At 41.7% G+C, this 23,693-nt stretch overlaps 1 protein-coding gene across 1 annotated transcript in view; it reads left to right on the top strand.

Annotated features, from left to right (window-relative positions):
* Positions 1 to 23,693, top strand: part of ENTREP2 (endosomal transmembrane epsin interactor 2) — a 559,705-nt gene that overhangs the window by 446,907 nt on the left and 89,105 nt on the right. Inside the window, exon 5 of the mRNA XM_069956552.1 lies at positions 8,443 to 8,550. Coding sequence (XP_069812653.1) covers positions 8,443 to 8,550 — 108 coding nt within the window. The remainder of the gene's footprint in view (positions 1 to 8,442; positions 8,551 to 23,693) is intronic.

Genomic DNA, 23,693 nt, shown 5'->3' with positions numbered 1-23,693 from the left:
TGTTATACAGTCCTTTGGTACACAGCAGTGACTACTGGCGGCTTTGACTGAGCTACTGTGCTTGTGAGAGCCTGGTGGTGTGTAGAGAGACGACCTGCCTTAGGTCCTGGTCTGCCAGTACGTGTGGGACGCTGGTGAGCACTATGATCCTGTGGACTTCTCCCAATGGTGCTTGAGTCTGCTTCTCCCCTCCCTGTCTGCCAGGGAGCTTCCTGCAAAGTTACTGGGCCGGGCCTTAGGCCACAACTTTCGGTTCCCAGAGGATCCAGGGGTCCTAGTCAATCCTACCCCCCGAATGTCAGGAAGATGGGTGCCAAGGCCTAAGTTAACTCGGCTCCCCTTACAGCCAAGTCTCTCCACTGGGTGTCTGTCTTTAGGATTCCCACTGACTGTATATGTGCTGCCCCTTTCCTCAGGGGGCACCTGACAAACTGTCTCTCAAGGTCTCTCTTTCTCTCACCTCCAGCTGTCTGTTCTCTTGCTGCTCTGTGTAAGATCTTTCTCCTTGTTCCCCTCAGCAGCTTCTCTCTCTGTGGTGATCTCCTGAGGTAATGTTATTCCCTCTACAGCTGGTCACTTGTCTCCTGTCTCTTGTCTCAGCTTGTCTCCTGTCTCAGCTAAACACTGCAACAGCCAGCCTTATATAGGGGGCCTATCTGCATAACCACACCCCCTTCTAGCAACTTCCAAGCTTACCACACTACCTAGAGCAGTTCCCACTAAGGTCAGTAGATGTCGCTGTTGTGTAGTGTGCAGTGTAAGCATGTAACCCATCTCTGCCTGCCAGTTACTGGTACACAGAAATACACAGAATAGTTGCACATAAAACATGTTAACTCCTAGAATAGACAATAAACTGCTTGTAGACAGGTGCCATCCTCAGCCCAGCCACAGGAACCATGCTCTGGTACACTACACAGGGAGCTCTCAAACCAAAACAATGCTCTTTAACCAAGTTACAATTTTGAAAAACTGTGAGCTCTTAAACCAAAACGCCCTTAATCCAAGTTACTCTTAAACCAAGGTACCACTGTATATCCATTGTCACTATGATGTAAACAAATCAACATGCGGCGTGTATGTGTGTGTGTATATATATATATATATATATATATATACATGATGTATACCTTGCCTAACCCAGAAAAGATGTAGTGAGGATCAAAAGTTGTTTTGTTGGAATACAGAGCACTGATTAACATTGCCATGGTAACAGTAAACATAATACTTATGTCTGATTAGCATGCTCTTTCACAGTAATTATGTTGCTTTATTCATACCTTAAAAGTGAAATGCTAATTGTTTTATTTTGTATTGCTGCGCTGTAACCTTTCACTGCAGGAAAGGCAGGTGTGCCCTACTTCTGTATGAGGAAGAGCACACTCTCATGATTAGCAGTCAGGAGTCTCTTGTTAATGTAGATTTTGCCAAGTAGTATGGCAGCATCTAGAAATGCTGGCGTAATGGTTCTGTGCTACAAATCTATACAGAGTTAAAGCATACTGTATCCATAGCAAAAAAAAATAAACTTAGATTGTGCTATTCATTCCTCATGCAAAATAGTCATCTGGCCCATTTCTTGTATCAATTATGGCCCATTTCTTGTATCTTCAGTTTCTATCACAATGAAGAAGCTTTCCCTTGTTTGCTTTCACTGCTGACACTGTTAGATAGCTGTTAGGTCAAAGAGACATATGGTACATTTCATATATCCATTGGTGTTTCTAGAACATAGAAAAATGCTTTAGTTCTATAATTAAAAAAAAAAAGAAAAAGTGACTTTTCTAACCTAGTGCAACAAGCTGTGACCTGAAGTGCAACAAGCTGTGACACCTCTCTACTCGTCTCATGTCTTACTCGGCTTGGGACTGAGCTTCTAGGTGGTAATCCAGCAGGGATGGGAGAGTGGAGACATTCTAGGTTGCAGCATTTTTCTACATTCTGGAAGCATAGATGGATATATTAAAGGCAGGGCCATATTAACAGTGGCTGCTGCCCTAGGCACTAAACCTCAAGACGCCCCATCTTGGGGAGAGTGGGAGAGCCTCATGCATTTCTTTACATGGAGAAACATTGTCTGAATTGTGTTTTTCATGGTTTTTAACGGCTTAAAACATAAACAAATTCCCACATTGAATCAATGATTGGAGCCGTCTGCATATTGTTTGAAGGAATTCTCACCACAAGAGTTGACCAATACCACCATACTGTGACTGGATAAAACGGCCATACCAGACCTGAACAATTCCACCGTAAGCCCCCCCCCCCCACACAATTCAGATACCAGTCTGAATGGGAGGTGCTCCCTTGGGCTTCCCTCCTGAATGGTGCTGCTCTAGGCACCGGACCATGGGTGCCTAGTGGTAAATATGGCCCTGATAAAAGGTACCATTTGTCTCCTTCACCTAACAGCTATCTAACAGTGTCAGCAGTTTGGAACATGAATTACAGCTGACATATTCACTTTAAGATCCAGCTTCACATGCCTTGCGTAAGACTATTTCCCCTTGTAGACCATATTAGTTAATACAGAGCTTTCCTTGCACAATAGTGGCACACATCTTGGTGTTACAAATCATGCATAAGGCAGAGACTTGGTGGTTGCATAATCACATTAAGTGACACTATATACTTCAACATTCGAGAAGAAAACTTGAATATCATTTTAAAAACAATAAGTATGACTCCTTCTCCTGTCACTGTTAACTTCACACAGATCTCTAGTTAGTGTTAACTTCACACTGATTCCTGGAGATCTAGGTAATAACTTACAGTGTAACCTAATAACACCATATTGTTAAATGCAAAGAAAAGGAGGGTCACTACTATTCTTGGCTCTATTTCAGTCCCTCCTCCTATACTCTATTTAGTCCAATATACTACGCGACTAAAGCTGGCCACCCTGTGGTTTTAGGGCAGACAAGTTTTCCATTGCACATTGACGTTCCACGCAGCCTCTCATGCACTCAGTTGTAGCTGTAGCCCCCCCTAAATATGAGAAAAGCATAACCAATATGCTTAGGTCCCCTCCCATCCTGATGTCTCTCACAGACCTAGCAAACTCCACAAGTTAACACTGCACACGGCCCATTACACTTTTGCAAACAATTTTTTTATGTAGCTTTACTAGAAATTAATCTGTAGGTCATTTCCAGCTCTGCCATTCTCCCATAAAATATATTCTATATTTTCTATAGCTCCCAGCCCACTGATTTTTCTATAGTAAATAAATCCACTTTGACCCTGACAAGTCCTTTGCTGGTCTACAGACCACTAATTCTCCCTCATGCACAAGTTCACTGTGGCCCCTGGTGGACAGCAGGCCTGCACATCACACATAGGCTAGCAACATCCATGTGTAACAAGCTCTTCATAGAACTACACCTGTAAAGATACCTACTTTTTCTAGCTACCAGTAACCACCCATTCTCACTGCCATCTTCCATGAAAGGCCATAACTATACCACCAAGTTCGAGGTGCCCAGGACCAAAATGCACAAAATCAGCACAATACACATCACATGTACACAGTACAACAAAGCAACAACAATAACATACACTCACCGGCCACTTTATTAGGTACACCTGTCCAACTGCACGATTACCACTTAATTTCTAATCAGCCAATCACATGGCAGCAACTCAGTGCATTTAGGCATGTAGACATGGTCAAGACAATCTCCTGCAGTTCAAACCGAGCATCAGTATGGGGAAGAAAGGTGATTTGAGGGCCTTTGAATGTGGCATGGTTGTTGGTGCCAGAAGGGCTGGTCTGAGTATTTCAGAAACTGCTGATCTACTGGGGTTTACAGAGAATGGTCCGAAAAAGAAAAAACATCCAGTGAGCGGCAGTTCTGTGCCTTGTTGATGCCAGAGGTCAGAGGAGAATGGGCAGACTGGTTCGAGCTGATAGAAATGACATGAAAGCATGGATCCATCCTGCCTTGTATCAACGGTTCAGGCTGGTGGTGGTGTCATGGTGTGGAGAATATTTTCTTGGCACTCTTTTGGGCCCCTTGGTACCAATTGAGCATCGTTGCAACGCCACAGCCTACCTGAGTATTGTTGCTGACCATGTCCATCCCTTTATTACCACAATGTACACAACATCTGATGGCTACTTTCAGCAGGATAATGCGCCATGTCATAAAGCTAGAATCATCTCAGACTGGTTTCTTGAACATGACAATGAGTTCACTGTACTCAAATGGCCTCCACAGTCACCAGATCTCAATCCAATAGAGCATCTTTGGGATGTGGTGGAACGGGATCTGTCGGTGATCATTCAGGGGACCCCCCCATACACCTTAGATTGACGGCTGAATATGTTGTGGATAGAGGATATGGGTGATTGAAGTGTAAAGGTCCCCATACACCTTTAATAACTGATGGACGTCCACCGCCCATCTTCCCATCCACCCACCTTAGATTGACAGCCTATCAGAGTCTAAGGTGTATGGGGACCTTAAGCCTAGTATTAAACTAGCACTTCCTGTTCTGTAGATAAATCTTTTCAGCTGCCAGCTGCAGGATTACAGTGAAAGGTGATGCATAACTATAGATAAGACAGGATCAGGCCATTTACAAAAGGTGGTGCTCAGTGCTCATCATACCCTACCACCACACACACACACACACACACACACTCTATAGTGAATACCCCCCAGCCCTATCTTTGAATGTTGTCACAAGCAACTCGAGCAAGATGGCTCCCTTGATTATAACGTACAAAAAAATTGTCTATAATATAGAAACCGATTAGAAAAAAAAACAACATGTTCTAGTATCTGGCTCAAATGAGTAAAAAAAATGTGGATGCCATATTCCTTTTAGGATGTTTAATTTTTTTTAGCAACGTGAAAACAAACTTTCATACAGATCGGTAGTCTCTGCTCATACTGAAATGAGATATTTAAAAACAGAAACGTATATAGTACATTTCCATCTGTACCATCTGTAAACAATAACTGCTACCAAAAGACCTTCTTATACATTCAAAAACAAGTTTAATGTGTGCTGACAATGCCATTCTACTAGTATATAATTTCCTTTGTTTCCATTTAGGTTGTACAATTGTGCAGTTTGTATAATAGGGTAAGAAGGAGGAAATTAAAGAGATTAAAAGAATTCACGTTGCAATAAAATTATCTACTCTACCATGTAATTTATTTTAGGCATATGTTAAAATGTTATGTCCAGGTTTACATTGCAGTTTAATATCCCAGTGAACACAACTCTTCTTCCTGGCAAACAGCTGATCAGTAAAGGTCCTGGATACTAGACTCTAATTGATCAGATATAATTAACCATTCTTAGGGTCCTATTCCACGGACCGAACAGGGCACGATAAACGATGTAAATGAGCGCCGATCTGCTAGATCAGCGCTAGTTTACTGGGCCTTTTCCACCGACAATCGTTAGCAAGGGCTGCAGGGACATCATTACCGATGTCCTTGCAGCCCTTGTTTCATACATTACCTGTCCAGGCGCAGGTCTTCTCCTTATCCCGGTTCCGCGCGTGAAGCTATTCCACGTAGCGATGCGCGGGTGGCGACCAATGATTTTACTTTTTAACCTAAATGAACGATTAGCCAATGACACGATCGTCGGCTGATCGTTCTCTCTATTCCACGGAGCGATAATCCCCGGGCCATTTAGGCCGATTATCGCTCCGTGGAATAGGCCCCTTAAGGATAGGTCAACAATACACTTTGCCAGGAAAACCCCTTTAAGGAATTTAAAGTGAATCTATTAGCCCATCTACATGCTATCCCAACATGGGCTGACAATTAATGATGCAATGACACAAACATGACCTTTTCTAAAGCTGAAGATCTTTGTAGAAACAGTAAAATAAGGTATTTGTTAAGTGTCAATGAGGTGGGGCCAAGTGCCAATGCTGCAGTGCTTCAGTAGCTTTGCCCTGCCTCCTTGACATTTCAGCCTAGGGTAAAACCCACACATTATGAGTTTTGCAAAGGCCCTCAAATTTAGAAAAAGTGTCCTTCATGTTAATGCACCATTTACCTTAATTTCAGGCATCTGCTCAATAAATAATGTAATCTATGCTGTATGAGATCTATTTTTGAGCCTCGTCAGCACAGGATAGGATCTTGAGCTAGATTATATAAAATGTATAGAATTTTTTAGGGCTGTGTCACCACATATGCATTTGGAATGCAATCTGAATGTGGTTGACCCCAGGGCCGTCTTAACAAAACGATGGGCCCCTGGGCATAGCTGTGAACTGGGCCCCCCGACCCAAGATCCAAGTCCCCGCATCCCCCCTACCCCCAACCTTGTGCTGTGCAGCCCCATGTGGGTGTATATTGTACTGTATAGTTCTGTATGGGCGTATATTGTTCTGTATGGGTGTATATTGTACTGTATGGTTCTGTATGGATGTATATTGTTCTGTATGGCTCTGTATGGGTGTATATTGTACTGTATGGCTCTGCATGGGTGTATATTGTACTGTATGGCTCTGTATAGGTGTGTATTGTACTGTATGGTTCTGTATGGGTGTATATTGTACTGTATGGTTCTGTATGGATGTATACTGTTCTGTATGGCTCTGTATGGGTGTATATTGTACTATATGGCTCTGTATGGGTGTATATTGTACTGTATGGCTCTGTATGGGTGTGTATTGTACTGTATGGTTCTGTATGGGTGTATATTGTATTGTATGAATGTATATTGTACTGTATGGTTCTGTATGGGTGTGCATCGTTCTGTATGGATGCATATTGTTCTGTATGTGTGTATCCTTCTGTCTGGAGCAGTTTTGCAGCATCTGTGGGGGGGGGGGGTCATTCCTCTCCTTCAATGCTCAAGAGCAGAAAAAACAAAACAAAACCACAAATAGGAACCAAGCCTAACATGTGTAAAGATATATATATATATATATATATATATATATATATAAATAATCTTTACACACACATATATATATATATATATATATATATATATATATATATAAATAATCTTTACACATGTTAGGCTTGTCTTTACATAGTGCAAACCTGGCCATACATGCAGTCTGGGGGGGGGGTACAGCAGCCTCAAGTGTATGGGGGTACAGCAGCCTGAAGGGGAGAACACAGCAGTCTGGGGGGGAGGGGGTGCACATTGCAGCTTGGGAGGTACAGATCAGCTACAGGTGGACAGGGCAAAGCAACCTGGGGGAGAGGGGACAGCTATGGGGGAACAGGGGTAGGTGTGTGTGTGTGTGTGTTCTTCTCTCAGCCCAGATATAGACTCCCCCCTCTTCTCTGTCCCGACCTCCCTGCTATCTACAGCCCCAGGTACCTGACATTTCCTGCAGTGGAGCACAGGACAGGAGGGGGATGGTCAGGAAGCCCTGTAGCTGGAGGCCGCTGTGTAGCTGGAGGTTAGCAGCCTGTAGCCTCCTGCTCTCCACACTGCTGATCTCCTGCAGCTGCTGTGAGGCCCCGCACATGAGCATCCCAATGCCTGCTGGGGGCAGGAAGTCCCAGGCCAGGAGGAACATGGGACCAGTCCACAGGGGGCGGGGCTTAACAAAGGGGGGAGCTTCAGCCGCCCACATCACAGGCCGGCCATGCAGCTTATTTATGTGAGGAGAGGAGAGCGCTGGGGCAATGCACAGCGTAGTGCGGCCCTGTAATGTACTGGGGAGAGGGGGCACAGCGTGGCTCATCAGCTTCCCTTCCTTTCTGCAGGGTAGGCGGCTGCCACTGGGGCCCCCCATGAGTCATAGGCCCCCGGGCAGCCGCCTACCCTGCCCAATGGGAAAGACGGCCCTGGTTGACCACCACCCCATTTCCTCCCCAATATCTGTCTATGTTCCCACTTCGGGATCATAATGGGGAAAGGGGCAGATGTCCGCCTTTCCAGGCTATGATCCCGTAGTGGATACATAGCCTCTGTGTGATTTTGCTGTGATTATTGCCAACTTTTGCTATTGATGAAGAAGTGGGGCATGGTTTGGATCACGTTTGGATTTCATTCCGAATGTGAATGTGAAAACTCAGCCAAAGTCTTGTTTAAAACTCTATAGTGTGTACGGCATTAACACAATAGCCATATAAATGGTGATTTAGGAATGTTGTCTTTGTTTAGAGGAAGAAAACTCTGACTGCAATATGGCAACCACCACTAATTTATCTACAGAGAGTTGGTATCCCAGTAAAGCTAAACTTCCATAGAAATATTAATACAATTTCCTCTGAATATGCTGTGATGCCGAAAAGTACAGAACTGTGATGCATTAGTGTCCTGGAAGAGTTCAGTGGTAAGGGGTTAAGATCTGAATAAGCACAAGTGCAAACTAATTAATCCCACACAGGATAGATAGCAAGTGACAGCCGCTATTATCAAACCAATTAAATATGTTTGCAGTCCTGTCACATGCATTTGTAAGATAAAACCTGATGGTTTTCTTTGCATCTTTTACAGGACCTGTTGTTCAGTGTGTGTGCTTTGAATATCATCTCTACAATTGTCTGTGCCTTGGCTACAGCGATGTGCTGCATGCAGATGGTTTCTGCTGATGTTCTACAGCTGGTGAGTAACATAGAACTCTTGTTTTGTTTTGTTTTTAAAGATTTTTCAAACTCTTGTCTTCATAATCACTATGGTTAAATGCACAACTTGTCTGTTGTGGACAGTTATATACGGCAGTAAAATCACCCAGACCAGTAGGCATTTTTTCATTTTGGTGCAAGATGTCAATTTAAAGTGTAAAGCAGAGGCGCATGAGAAATCCCACTGAAACAATGGGACAGGCAGAATTTCAAGCGTCATGTGCTCCGCTTGAAATTCCATTTGTTTTCTCTGTGTGAATGGTCCCTTACAGTCATGGGATGTCAAAGATATGGAGAATGGGCATACTGTAGCTGATCTGACAGCCTTTCTGTGTGCACTGTTGGACTGGCCCACCAGAGGACCGGAGGAGGGAGGGGGTATACAGTATGAGGGATGTTTACAGAGCAGAGAAAAGAGGTGTACCGTATGGGACTAACTACAAAAGAGAGAGGGGGAATACAGTATGGGGGAATAATTACAGAGAGCTTATACAATATAGGTGTTACTGTGGCTGTTGTGACACCAGTGCTAGTCCAGCACACAGGTGTGATATTGGTACCTGCTTGTTTGTGTATGGCTGGCTGTGTTCCCCAAATGGTCGGTAACCTGCCGAGTTGTTGTGGGTCCCTTGGGTTCTTGTCATGGAAGTCCTGTGTGTCAACTGACCCACCTGGACTACCGGTACTGCCATCCACAGACGGGGGAAAAATAACCAAGGTGTGCAGTGGTGTGTATATAGGTGCAGACAGAAGATGATACGTGCATTAGTATAAATATATAACAACTTTGCTGGAAGTTTTGTAGTTCACAGTACACGGTTTCACAAGAAATAAATCTTTACATGCTCTTTAATGCTTGACCTCAGTGCTGGAGGTAGGTGCTTGAGAAGAGTTGCAGCAGTGCTTGTAGAGTAGAGAGTAGAGTAACCCAATGTAGCCTTGTACTCTGTCAGAACCTTGAGAGATATCTTGAGTGATTCTCATACTCACGTTTTGACACTGTCTTACTGCCTTCTGCCCTCTGGTGGTGTAGAACCTGTCCATGTAGTACGAGCCCCAGCTGTGGTTATCTGGGTGTAGCTAGGTGTCCAAGTCTTCCCAGGTACCTGCCCTGCACAGTAGGATGCGTAGACCTTCATATACTGGTTGCTAGTGTGGTGGATGGCACTCAATCTGTACCAGACTGTTGTCTATCTGCTCCAAATTAGGTATGCTCATATATATATATATATATATATATATATATATATATATATATATATACTGTATATATATATATATATATATATATATATGAAGAACCACTCTCACGCCATGTCAAGGTAAAACTCTTTTATTATAAGCGTTACAGAAGGTTATATAGCAGAAAGAAGTCAGAACAAAGAGGGGAGTTATATAGATAGGATGCCAGGCTATTATTTGCCAATGACAGGTTTCTTATTTGCATAGTGGGTTGTATTACATAGCTCATGGATTACATAGTCCTACACAGACTCTCTCCTTTAGGCATTGTCCAGGATATGGGGGCCATCTTTAACAATAAAATATACTGAATTGTCTTTATTTCCTCAACACTAGTTCCTATGTCTTTCATGATACTGCCCTTTACTTTTCTGACATGTTCCTGGTGTGGGTCAGGGTGTTCCTTGGGGACTACTCTCCTTGGGGTGTGCTTAGCACTGCATAGTATAAGTGGCTGTTTGTGTAGAAGAACTGTTGGTCTCCAGTTGCATCTTTTCTCACTAGTGGCTAGACTCAACTTACTGTATCCCTGACAGGGGTCCTGGCATCAGCCAAGCCCTGGCTTAACTTCCGCAGGAATGGCTGTCTTTTGTGTCCTATCTCACAGAGAATCTGGATAAGACTGACTGCACCTCCTCCACCAGGGAAACTCGTCCTACAGGGGCCCTTTGTGCGCCTGCCTGTGAGTGGTGGGGATAAGTGTGCGCAGGAGAAAAAAGGAAGAGCATAGGTAGAGAAGAAAAGAGCACCTCCTAGTGGCCAGCACACAACACATGGCACACAGAAACACTAACCCATAACCTTCTGCAGCTGAGCATAGAAATATATATAAACATACAAAACACTTGCACCTAGTGGGAAAACTTATATATACCTCATCCACCACTTAACCTGAGAGAAAAGCTTTTTGACGGGTACACAGAAGAAGAGAAAAATACCAGTCGTGGGACATCACAGGTAAAAACTACAGAGGGGGAACAAAGTTCTATGTTTCTCCCAAATAAGCCCCACCCCAACAAAAGCCCTAGCCCTTTTCAGAAGGAAAACATGATTTTAGACCCTGTGTTATTTTATGGGAAACACAGTGTTATTAGACGTCTTTTGTATTACTGAAATGAATCATGTTTTCCATACCAATTTTATAGAAAAAAATAAAAAGACTAATTTATTGAATTTAAAATAAAATTAATAAATTAAAATGAAAACCGATGGCAGGGCTGTTTATATATTAAAGTGTTTTTATATTTTCTTTTTACTTGTTCAACATTGCAGCTTCAAAGGAATACGATTAAGTAAAACAAAACATAAAAAGGATTACTTACTGGTTCTAAGTGACAGAAGTAAGGGAAAACAATAAAGAGAAAATGAAATCTTGGTTACTGCTTTGCATGTTCTTCTATGCTAATTGCTTTCTCTAAATTGCAGCAGTTGGTTGATGTGTGCTCAGATGCATTGCTGTTCCTTCTGCCCATGATAATTTTAAACATCCAGAGACCACTTTGGTCGGCAAAAGAAGCATTTACATATGTGATGTTTGTTTAGTCTCTTGCTTAAGAATTCTTATTGTCCAGCATCTGCCTTTATTGTCTCCACAATTATTGTAATTCTTTCCTAATCCCCAAGTACAGTTTAACTGAATCTAAATGAGGGCTTCTCTTCTTGGTTGCAGGCAATTTTTCTTATTCCAGTGCATGTTGCCTTCCCAATGGATCCTGTGTTCACCAGTTGTCACATCTGCTCAGAGGCCACATTGCACACACTGCTGATTTTTAAGCAGCAGACAGTAAGAATGATTTTGAAGAAGATATTTTCTGTCTTCACGTCATTTAACATTTATTAGAATTTTTGTCTTTTGTCATATCCATGATGAAAATATATCACTGACTTAAATTGTTTAATTCTTTTCCATTAGGCAAGATGTATCAATTTTTCAGAGATAAAATGAGAAAAATATTTATCCAAATATTAGACCCATTACTTTCTAAAAGTAACACTGAGGCTGAGTGCTGATGCTAAGATGATGCGCCATCAAAACTGCCCTGATAGGCAGATCAATTGAGGAAGGGGGAGTGACCCCACAAAAAACATTGTCTCGGCAGCGTTCTTTATGTGCAATTTAAGGCTATGTTCACACATAGTATTTCCGTCAGTCTTTTTGTCAGTCTTTTTTCAGTTTAGTTGTGTCTATTTTGTCAATGGATTGCAGTCAGAAACTGCAACATCATCAGCACTGCCATGTGTATAGGTTCCAAATATTAACTCATATTTATTGCCAGATCATGTACCAGAAAGTCCTTTAGATATTCCATGGCACTCATCAAAAATGGCAAATATTCACATTTTTTCCAATGGATTCTGAATCGGCCCCAACACCTGTATTGTACTGTATTTCTCCATATAACTTCATGCAAATTATCAACACGGATATGTTTTTGAATCCATGGACTCTATGTTCCTTTAATTGTACATACAGGGTGCAAATACTGTTATCTTTCTAAAAATATTTACAAGGGCAAAATATGTGTACTACTGTTTACATACAACCGTACTGTTTGCAACCATGGGACAAACCAAGAATGTAAAAACGAGCACCTTGTCCAGTGTATGCCTATGTGCTTTCATTTTACTGATGAAATTACATTGCAACAGTAAAGTTAGTGTAACCACCCTAAGAGAATAATATGACATTTAGTAAATTTTAAGAGATCAGCGTAGGCTGCCTTATACTCACACGCTGTGTAATTGCCAAACCTCACTTAGGTGGAGGTACATTAAATCAATAACTTTTATTGACTATCTCTTGGTTAAACAGGACATGTTGTGGATAATGATCTTTTCTCATTTACTTTACAGTATCTCCATCTTAGAATGGTGTAGTGTTCATAAACAGACATAAATCATTTACCTTCTAAATATTCATTTATTACCAGTGGATACATCTAAACGCCCCAAAGCATACACAAAATTGGCAGAACAAGTGATTTTATCTTTGCTAAATAGGATGTTCCAAGTACAAAAAAATGTTCTTTTCTAAAATTTTTACATTGGTATAATAGTAAAAGCATTGCATTTTTTAATTACACAAACACCTCTTATTTGTGTTGATAGCTGCAAGGTTTACTACTACCATTATTTTGTGATCTCTCTTCCCTCTTATATGAGGGATACATGAAACCTTAGAAACGTGTTTTGGACATAGTATACATTTGCTTTTGACATAAGCACACAAGAGCGGACAGTTTGCAGGGTCACCCTTAGGCCAGGTTCATACTGAGCAAAACTAGCGGAATTCCGCGGCGGACCGTTAGCCTCCCTCTCATAACTTGAGTCTATAGGAGGCGCGCGCTCCTGCTCTGTCCGTGCTGAAGAGTGAACATGTTCATTCTTTAGCGCGGAGAGACGATGTGAGAACAGCAGCGTGCGCCTCCCATAGACTCACATTTTGAGAGGGAGGCTAATGGCATTGTCCGCCGCGGAATTCCGCTAGTTTTGCTCAGTGTGAACCCGGCCTTACAAGGGTGAGTGCTTTGCTAAGATCAAGAGAAAGGGAAAAACCAAGGGAAAGATCTGGATCTGGATACTGCTAACCTGGGACTTATAAAGCCAAAGCAAATTCCAGACAGCTATACCCGAGAAAATTAATCCAGGTGCCTGACTGATCCGCAACCAAAAAAGTGATGACTTAATGACAGGGTTGTGAGTTAAAGGGATTATGTCAGCTGCAATTCATGTGACAAACTGCTGACACTGTTAGATAGCTGTTGGGACTAGGAGACACATGGTGCCTTTCATATATCTGTCTGCACTCCCAAAATGTAGAAAAATGTTGGTATTCTATCAATTGAAGTGTCAAAAAGGTGTTCTCAAGCTCCTTAAAGAGGATGTTCAACTCTATGCAAAAAAAAAAAAAATGCAGACGTAGTAGTTCTAGCTTACCCAAGTCCCCCTAGCAATTTCTGCTGTGATCCGCTACATTTTGGGGCCACTGTGGGCGTTTTTTTTTTCACCCATCTTTTCTTTACTTCCTGGTTTGGATTATTTGAGCAAGGGACCTGCTAAACTACATAGACCACCATTTTCTGTGTGCCAGAGCCCCGCCCCAGTCTACTTCTTGTAACTACACCCACATTCCCTCCCCCAGTGACCACTAGCCTAATGTAAGAACCACAAAAACACCAGCACCCAGCCATCATTTCCCCATATGATTCCTCCCCATGTCCCCAGATGCTGCTGTCTCTGCTGTAACATGATAGATGCTGCCAGCACAGGCAGCCAGCTCTTCTGCATGTATATGACTGCCACTGAGCTCCAGTGATGTCCCTGCATGTATATGACTGCCACTGAGGTCCAGTGATGTCCCTGCATGTATATGACTGCCACTGAGGTTCACTATATGGCAGCAGGGTCAATTTCTGTGATGCTATTGGCTCTGAGGGACCATGTGATGAAGGTCCTGACAAGCACTGTCAATGGCTAAAAAGGAACATGTGACACTGAGTGTAACAAACTAATAGGACTCTCTCACTGCCAGGAGTGCCCAGTGCTATGACGTTCTGTGATGTATTGGCACAAAATGGAGGGCAGTACATGTATTGTGACAACAGACATAGAAATTTTTAGAACTACAGAACTTCCTGTGCAGCTGTAGAGGTGGTCAAAGTCAGGAAAAAATGACCAGACCGGAACTGGAAGCACATGGGTGGTATGTATAAATTTGGGAAAGGAACAGAAAGGAAGGAAAAAGTTTTAAACTGGACAACCACTTTAAGCCCATCAGGCTGTAACACCTCCTTACTTCTCCCTCCCATACCTGACCCTGCTTCAGGCTCAGCCTCAGGTGTCAATCAAGCAGATCAGGAGCTTGGGAAAGCCTTTTTGACTCCTTGTACCCATAAAAGCATTTTCTACATCCTGGAAGCACAGCTGGATATACGAAAGCTACCATTTGTCTCCTTCAACTAACAGTTATCTAACAGCATCAGCAGTTTGGAAAGTGAATTGCAGCTGACGGATTCCCTTTAATAATTTACCAGCACCTCTTTATCTGCTCATAACACTGCACTAATATTGGCATACAGGGCCTTGTGCAATTTGGTGAGCCTCTTAGATAGATAGGAGACCTTTAAGATAGGACCTCAAGTATAATAATGCAAACTACTATCTGAAAGAGCACTGCTTGTTTTGTGAATTTCTCAAACATCAGAGAACTGTTTTGGCTAAATGTCTATGTGTTTTCTATGCCGCAGAGATATTGATTAAGCCACAGTTGGCTTATTTACTATATATAAGGTTTTTAGATTTGGCACCTAATTGTGCATGTTTAATATTGATCTGCACACATCTTGTCAGGCTTAAGATTGAAAGATTTTAGATTATAATGGTGCGTTTACACGAAACGATAATTGGCCCAATCGTACGATTAACGATGTCAGAGTAACGTTTTTTTTTTCATTACGATCAGCGTTTAAATGGTACGATATATCATACAGAAAAATCATTTTGCGATCGTTTTGCAGCCCGGCCGGCCTGCCGCCCGGCCCTCAGCTCGCAGCCCGGCCCCCCGCTCATCTGCAGCCCCCTGCGTCGGCTCGATCACCACCTCAGCCGCTGTCATCGCCGCCGCCGCTCCGGTCGCCCCTGCCGCTCCGATTGCCACCCCCCCGCCACCGCCGCCGATCCGATCGCCCCCGCCGGCACGCGGTCATACCTTACCTGCTCCGCGCAGCAGGTCTTCAGACATCCCCGGCTCCGCTCTTCAGTGCACTGATTGGCTGAAGAGGGGAGACGGGAATTTAAAACGGCTCCTCTTCAGCCAATCAGTGCTCCTCTTCAGCACTGATTGACTGAAGAGGAGCCATTTGAAATTCCCGACTCCCCTCTTCAGCCAATCAATGCAAGGCAGCACTGATTGGCTGAAGAGGGGAGCCGGGAATTTCAAACGGCTCCTCTTCAGCCAATCAGTGCTGCCTTGCCTTGCCTTGCGGGTGGCGATCGGAGTGGTGGCGGCGATGAGAGCGGCGGGGGTGGCCATCGAGCCGGCGCAGGGGGCTGCAGATGAGCGGGGGGCCGGGCGGCGGACGGGGCTGTGGGCGGCCGGACTATCGCACAACGACTGTTTACAGCGAATTTTTTGCGAACAACGGTTTGATGACATGTTGAAAGATCAAAACGAACTATGTCTCATTCGTCGTTTGATCGTTCACTGCGTTTACAAGTACGGTAATCGTTCGAATTCGATCGTTATCGCGCAAATTCGCACGATAATCGTTACGTGTAAATGCACCATAAGTCATAAAAATATCTATGGACAATGCTCCCAACTTTTATTAACAGAGATTTTAAGGAAGAGTAAACCAATAGGTGTCACTGTAAATAGAATGTAGCTTATCTGCCTCTTTAAAAAAATAATAATTTCAGTAAAGCATCTAAAATATCAGTCATACATTCTATGTGTAACTGCAGAATAGCCAAGAGAGACATTACCTAACCATGAGTGTGAATAAATGCAGAGTTTGAATCTTTAGTATGTTGCTCTTAATACTCCCTGTAAATACTGTATCCCTGATGGGATTTAAAGACCTGTTTGCAGTGTTGGAGTGGTTGATTGGGGCTAAAGGGGTTAAAGGGGCTGGACACAGAGGGGCACATTTATCTATGCTTTCAACAAACCCCAACTTTAAAATTTGCTAATTTTTGCACATGGACCGCCCACTTTTAAAGTTTGCACCTTGTGTGTCATTTTTCCCCCATAATGCTTTGCATAAAAACCAAATAATGCAGGAGTGAGTTGGAGACAAATCATGCCAGTGGGGGGAGAAATGGTTTTGACTGATGTTTGTTTTTGTACCCATGGTTACTGCCTCTTCTCTGCAGAGACAGTTTCCAGCCACTCTAAGGCTTGACTGTCAGAAAGCTGTGGAAAGATCAGCTGTTGTGGGAGGCCATCTTAACTTCAAATTTTTAAGAGCACTGTGAAAAATAAAAGTTGTGCTGTAATTGGTTGCTGTAAATAGTTAAGAGTTTTTCTTTTAGATTAAATTTATACAATGCTAAATAAAAGTAAAATATGGGTGTAATTTGGAGGTTAAAATATTTCAAATCTAGTAATGCAGCTACATTGAAGCCAATGGTAAACTGGACAGCGGTGCAAACCCTGTATGAAATAACGACCATAATTAATTAGGCCTGTCCATATAATTAACATGCTAATTATTCATGACCTTCTTGTGGCCTTTTTTTCCCATTTTCTCACACATTGTTTTATTTTCACTCAAAATTACAGTTGTATTTAGCAGTGATGAGCAAACCGAACTTTCGGAACTGAGATTTCTTGGAACTTTGCAAAAAACCTTGATTCGGGAATAAATCAAATATTTTAAAAGTTCATCCAAAATGGCGGACGCAAATAATACATTACCTTGCAGTAAAAGCATGCATACAAAAAAGTATCCATAATCCCTTACAACTGGGCAGGGCACGCAACGTCACACTTTCTTCTTTACTTTATATATTGGACCATGTCAGTGTTCAGTGAACTGAACACATACTTTTACACTAGCTAGAGAGAGATAGGTAGAGGTAGGGTTAAAGAGAGTTATAGAAAGTTAATTAGGTATTAGGGACAGATTGAGGACAGTGTGAGGATAGCTGTGTAGCTGTCACATGGTTCTTGTCCTGTCATTTTGTGTGTCAGTACGCGCTGTCCACAGCTCTACTGGATGAAGTTAAACTAGTTAGTCATCTGTCAGCTTACCTCAGGTGGCCAGTTCTAAAATGGTGTCTGGCAGCAGCATTAATTTCACTGGCAATGAATTTATCCTGCTGCCAGGCATGGTTTTATAACAGGCCATGTGACAATTGACTCCAGGAGACAATTGACCCAGGAGAGCTGAGGACAGTGGTGGATTACCAGCAATTGTGATCAGCGTCCATGATGGTTCAGAGTACCACTTCAACTTTTATTAGTCACTTGACACAATGCCTATATTACATTTATCCTATAAACACCTGTAAACCAGAGTCTGTTTGACTGCCCTAGTGGTGACGAGACAACATAATGAGGACTGGGGCTGTAAATCAGTATAAAATCCTTTGAATAAGATGTTCCTTTTTGTTAATAGAGTTTTTCTAAAACATACCTATCACAGTAGTAGCATGTTTTTAAACATACTAAACCCCCCAAAAAATACACACACACACCCCACCCATAACACAAGGCAACATACATGGTGTAATGATCAGGCACATTTCTTAAACATTACTTGTTTCAAACATGGAACAACTTTAAGGGGACTCTGTAACCTCTGAAACGCTTCCTAAACTTATCAGTCCAAAGATTTAACAACGTTGATTCTGAATCTGTAATTTTTATCTTTCTATGTACTCACATTCCTTTGCCATTAGCCAAGTTAAATATGTTTCAAAAGGGTAAGGATCTCTAATATGAGGGGACTGTGATATACAGTAAATATAGAGGTAGAGGTCATATGCTATGTTTTCACTAAGTAATAATATTGGTGGAAGGCGACAGTTTTGTTAAATAGACGGCCACTATTAATGATCATGATCATTATTTTCGGCCATCTATGTTACAAGATGGCCTCCTTCAGTGGGAACAGGAGAGGAGAAATTTGCATTTGCTTTTTCTTCTTTTTAAATGATATTAGATGACGCCTTGATAAACTGTATGGTATCCTAATTGCTCAATATAAAGTAGCTGATATAAAAAAAAAAAAAAAAAAGAACTTTGAGATGACTAGAAAAGTACACTTTATAAGTCACAGATGAGGAGTTTACAATGACAGTGGTTCATATCCATAATCTTTTAAATGAGGTTGAACTTTGAGAATATGTAAATACATCCTACAGATATCTGCATACAGAACATATGTATGATACTTTATCACCAAGATTAAAAGCCTTCTTAGCAAGAATGTCTTCAGCGCAATCCCTCAGTGGGGGTATAAATCAGACAGATCTCTTCAGGGCGATTGCTGGGTTTTAGCAAAATTATTCCTCTTCTCAAAGTCATCTTTTTATCATTAAATCTACACTATGAACTTTTGACTTTACTCATTACATGGAAAAAAATTTACCTTTTGCTCAAATTTATTATGGCAGGTTATAAAAAGAATTTTTGACTGTTGTGTACCATAAATACAACCATAAGATGGGATGAACTGATTTGATGTGTAGGTCATTATCCAAATATTTTTCAATTACCTTTTGGCACAAAGTATGGATTTTTACATACAGTACTAAAACCTTCCGTCACTCTCACCATCTATGGGCTTTGCACAAAAATGTGCGACTTTCTCATGGTCTGCACTAAGCGCAGACCTTGATATATAACCGCAAAGGCTATGTTCACCCAACGGCCATTGTTTTGAGTGTCGAACAACAGACGTTTTTTAGCGTCTTAGTGCACCAAAGGCTGCACTTGTATTTCTAGCCTTGATGCAACTTAAAGAGAAACTCATGTATAAATATGCATATATCAATACTGCCAGTTTCCAGTTGCCTATTAAGTGAGCATTGCTTGGCTACCTTTATCTTGGTTGTCTGATCTGGCATATTTGTAAAAAATTATCTTTAATTTCCAGCCCCAGTGTCACAGAGGCGGTTCTTTGACACTGTTTGCACACTCCCTGTTCTCAGAAAACATCTCAGTCTCCAGGTCGGCCCTGCCTCTTCCAAGGATGATTATATTGGATTTCAACGTAGTCAAAGATGAGTCACTTTCAATCATGCTCAGAGGAGGTGGGAGTGGCATAATGATGCAGCCATGAACTGAGAGCAGGACAGGCACAGTGTCACAGACCTGCCTCTCTGACACTGTCGCCTGAAACTAAAGAACTTTTTTTTACAAAGATGTTGGATCAGACAACAAGATAAGGTACATATGCAAAGTTCCCTTGAGCTATGTTCACACACTGTAATTTTGCATCGGTCTTATTAAAACGGCTGTTATTTTGACACCAAAAGACGGACGTCTTTTTAAATGTATGGTAATTATAAAAAGACTGCTGTCTTTTGACCTCAAAATGACAGCCCACCGAAATGACGGACGCAAAACTACGGTGTGTTAACATAGCCTAAATGGGTATCTGGAAATTGGCAGCACTTATACATACATATCTGTGCTGTTAGTTTCTCTTTAAAGGGAACCAATCACGCCGAAAATCCATCTTAAGCACATCACCCAGCACATTTCCTAAACATCCCCCTGTAACCTCCGTGCCCCCCTCCATCAGTCAGTAATCTTACTTTGAAGAAGTCCCGCACTGTATGTAAATTTCTGGCAAGTAGTCACGGTGGGTGGATTTAGTCAAGGTGGGCAGGATCAGTCACAGGTCCTGGGCGTCTGTAATGGCTGTAATCATGCCCAGAGGGGCGTGCTTGAGGTCCGCCTTCCATCCACGTGACTCGGCGGCTCGCGTTTCACGTCGGCGGTGCACTGACATCATCCGCACACAGCGCAGACGTCTTTTGTAGTCTGCGCATGGGCAGTACGGCGGGAGACGACGCCGACGTACTGCGCATGCGCAGACTCTGGAAGATGGCGGCGCTGCGTGCGGATGACGTCAGTGTGCCGCCGACGTGAAACGCAAGCCCCCAGGTTACGTGGATGGAAGGCAGACCTCAAGCACGCCCCTCTGGGCGGGATTACAGCCATTACAGACGCCCAGGACCTGTGACTGATCCTGCCCACCTTGACTAAATCCGCCCACTGTGACTACTTGCCAGAAATTTACATACAGCGCGGGACTTCTTCAAAGTAAGATTACTGACTGATGGAGGGGGGCACGGAGGTTACAGGGGGATGTTTAGGAACCGTGCTGGGTGATGTGCCAGCACGTTTCCTTATCTTAAGATGGATTTTCGGCGTGATTGGTTCCCTTTAATATATTACAGGTTTATAGACATTTTGGATAGTAGTTTTTACTCAAAGACCTACACGAGGACTTCACTTCTAGCTTCTGAAACCAATGTGGTCATTTAAGCAGTACAGTGGTAATTTATAGATGAAAAGCATATCAACTATTTTATTCTCAGAGAGGTCTCGCATTTTCTGTGTATCCCCTCAAATTAAATCCCATTATTTCAAATTGCAGGGTATTATGAGGAAACAGTGCAACCTTAACCTCTTTCTAGCAGCCTTAATTACAGTCATCGTAGCGCATAATTACTGGAGGAAGAGGGAAGATAAAAGCTGTTACTGTGTTGGGTAACAACACATTATTATTTTTTTTCACTTGAAGAGATATTGGAGGATTTAGACCCAAGTTTACTTTAAAACAAGTGCTACTTGAGTTGCATTAACACAAAAATATTTGATTGCAAACTGTGCACAACAATAGTGAGGGTCCTTAAGTGGAACCGCATTGTACACCTACATGCTTGCAGTCCCAGGTATCTGGTGCTAAGAGGTTTTCCTGGAATTGCTAAAGAATACTTCTGTGTGCTCTTAAAATGACTTTACCCTATAAAATATATTAAGTACTGTACATACACCACATTGTGTTTTCTTTTTGTTTGAGGCTATGTTCATGCAGCAATTTTCTTTTTGGGGATATTTTTGGATGGCTGTCATTTTTATATGGCCATATTTTGATAACTAGGGTCAAAAATACAGAGCAGAATCATTATTTACAGCCATAATTATCAAAATATTTTCACACAGTATTTTGGTTAGAATTTTTTCAACCATTATCATAAAGTAGAATATGTCACGAAAAAAAACAATCTTGGAATCACAAGGATTGGTAAAAGCTTTCCAAAGTTATTGATGCATAAAGTGTAAAATTTAAAAAATTTGGCCATATCATAAATGCCAAAAATGTCTGTGTCCCTAAGGGGTTAAAGCCATTTAAGCTTTCCCTGGTGTCTAGTAGGGGGAATCACCCTCTCACAATGCGATCGTGGAGGGGTGATTTCTTCTTCTTACCAACCCGGCCCTCAGAGTCGGAATGACACTGATCCTGGCTCGGTAACCAATAGATCTGGGCTGCAGTAGTCCAGAGCAATACAGCACTGATCTAATGGATCTATGAGAGATCAGTGTAGTTGTATTAGAAGCCCCTAAGAGGGACTTCTAATGAATTTATAAGTAAAAAAAAAAAGTTTTTTTAATTAATAAAGCATCCTTTTCCCTAATAAAAGTGAGAATGACACCTTTTCCCATTTTATAAATAAAAATAAATAAATAAACAAACAAACATATTTGGTATTGCCGTGTGTGTAATCACCCGAACTATTAAATTATCACATTCCTGATCTCGCTTGGTAAATGGCGTAAACGCAAAGACCCACCAGAGTGCAAAGTTGCTGATTTTTTTGTCGCAATAAATATAGAAAAATTGTAATACAAAGTGTGCAAAAAGTCCGTGTACGCAAGCAAGGTACCTGTAGAAGTACAGATCATGGCACAAATAAATGACATGTCACATAGATCAAAAATAGCCCCATAGATAAAAAAAATAAAAGCGTTATAAGTAGAGATGAGCGAAGCAGTCGGAAATTTGTTTCAGAAGCTTTGCAAATTTTCGGTCAAACTTGTTAAGGTTCGCGAATCAAATCTTAACTAACTTTAATAAAACAGCCAAAACTATAGTAGCTACAATACTGGGACTGTTACAGAAGGGAAAATTTATTAAAGCATGTTGTAAAAGTGTAAAAAAATCGGAAAATCACAATTTAAAAAATGTCAATGAGCCAGTTAATCATCCAATTTCTGCCATTCCTCTCCTCTCTGTCCCTATATCACTCTGTTAGTCTCTCCCTCCTCTGCTCTAACTGCCTGCTGCAATCCTGCTCTCTTCTCCACACACAGGTGACTGGCCACCTCCGTAAACAAACCGCCTTATATAGGGGGTGACAGGAGGTGCTGACATCACAGAGGGGCCTGTAGCTGATTGGATGGGCTCTAGGGATTATGCTTAATTTCTTTCTCCCGCCCAATGATGCTCCAGACAGCATATGCAGCCGCCATTCTGATAATTAAATCTATTTTCAACTGAACATGTATTGGTAAATAATGTCACTTTCCTACTTGTGTGGCATTTTATGCTTTTATGCTGCTATGTTTCATTCTTGTTTACCTGTTACCTGTTGAATTTGTAAATATGAAATATCCTTGGAAACTGGATAAAAAAAATGCCTATAAGGCTATGTTTACACACAGTAAAAGTAAAGCAAAATATGTCAGTAATTTTGAGTGAAAAAAATACAGCTGTACACTCAATGTAAGGCTATGCTCCCACTTCAGGAACATAGTGGAGGAACGCGGATCTCTTGTTAAAAAGACAGCCGTTAATAAAGAACATGATCTTAATTAGCAGCCGTCTATATACTGAGACGGCTGCATTCCCCTGATATGTTTTGAAGTGTGTATTTGTAGCCTAATAATGTGCTCTACTAAAGTCTATAAGGAATTGACCATCAGTGCACACACAATAGAGAAAAACATCCGTAATTAAGTATGGGGTAAAAATAATTAACATGCTCATTATTTCCAATCAGTTTTTGGCTAAAGCCTACCATTAATTTCATCTTTTTACACATTGATTTATCTTTACTCCAAATTCCATTTGTATGTTGGTATTATTTTACTGTGTATGAACATTGCCTAAAACTGCAGCAGATAATTTTGTGCTTCGTGTGGTTCTTTTCTAATTTTTAAAGTTTTTGTGGTGATTTTCAAAAATAGTGTGTTTTACATGCATTTTCTTTGTTAGATTATTTGGGTATGTTCCCACGGCCGTTGTTGCAAAACAACAGACATTATCAATGATCCTGCAAAACAAACCATGTGATGTAATTCAATAATTAATGGCTATGTTTACACAATCTCTTTTTTAGATAAAATATTAGTCGTTGTTT

The sequence above is a fragment of the Dendropsophus ebraccatus genome, chromosome 1 (genome assembly GCF_027789765.1).
Source record: "Dendropsophus ebraccatus isolate aDenEbr1 chromosome 1, aDenEbr1.pat, whole genome shotgun sequence".
NCBI classification, from domain to species: domain Eukaryota; kingdom Metazoa; phylum Chordata; class Amphibia; order Anura; family Hylidae; genus Dendropsophus; species Dendropsophus ebraccatus.
Note: the sequence above shows the minus strand (reverse complement) of the source record. Positions and strands in the feature narration are given on the sequence as shown.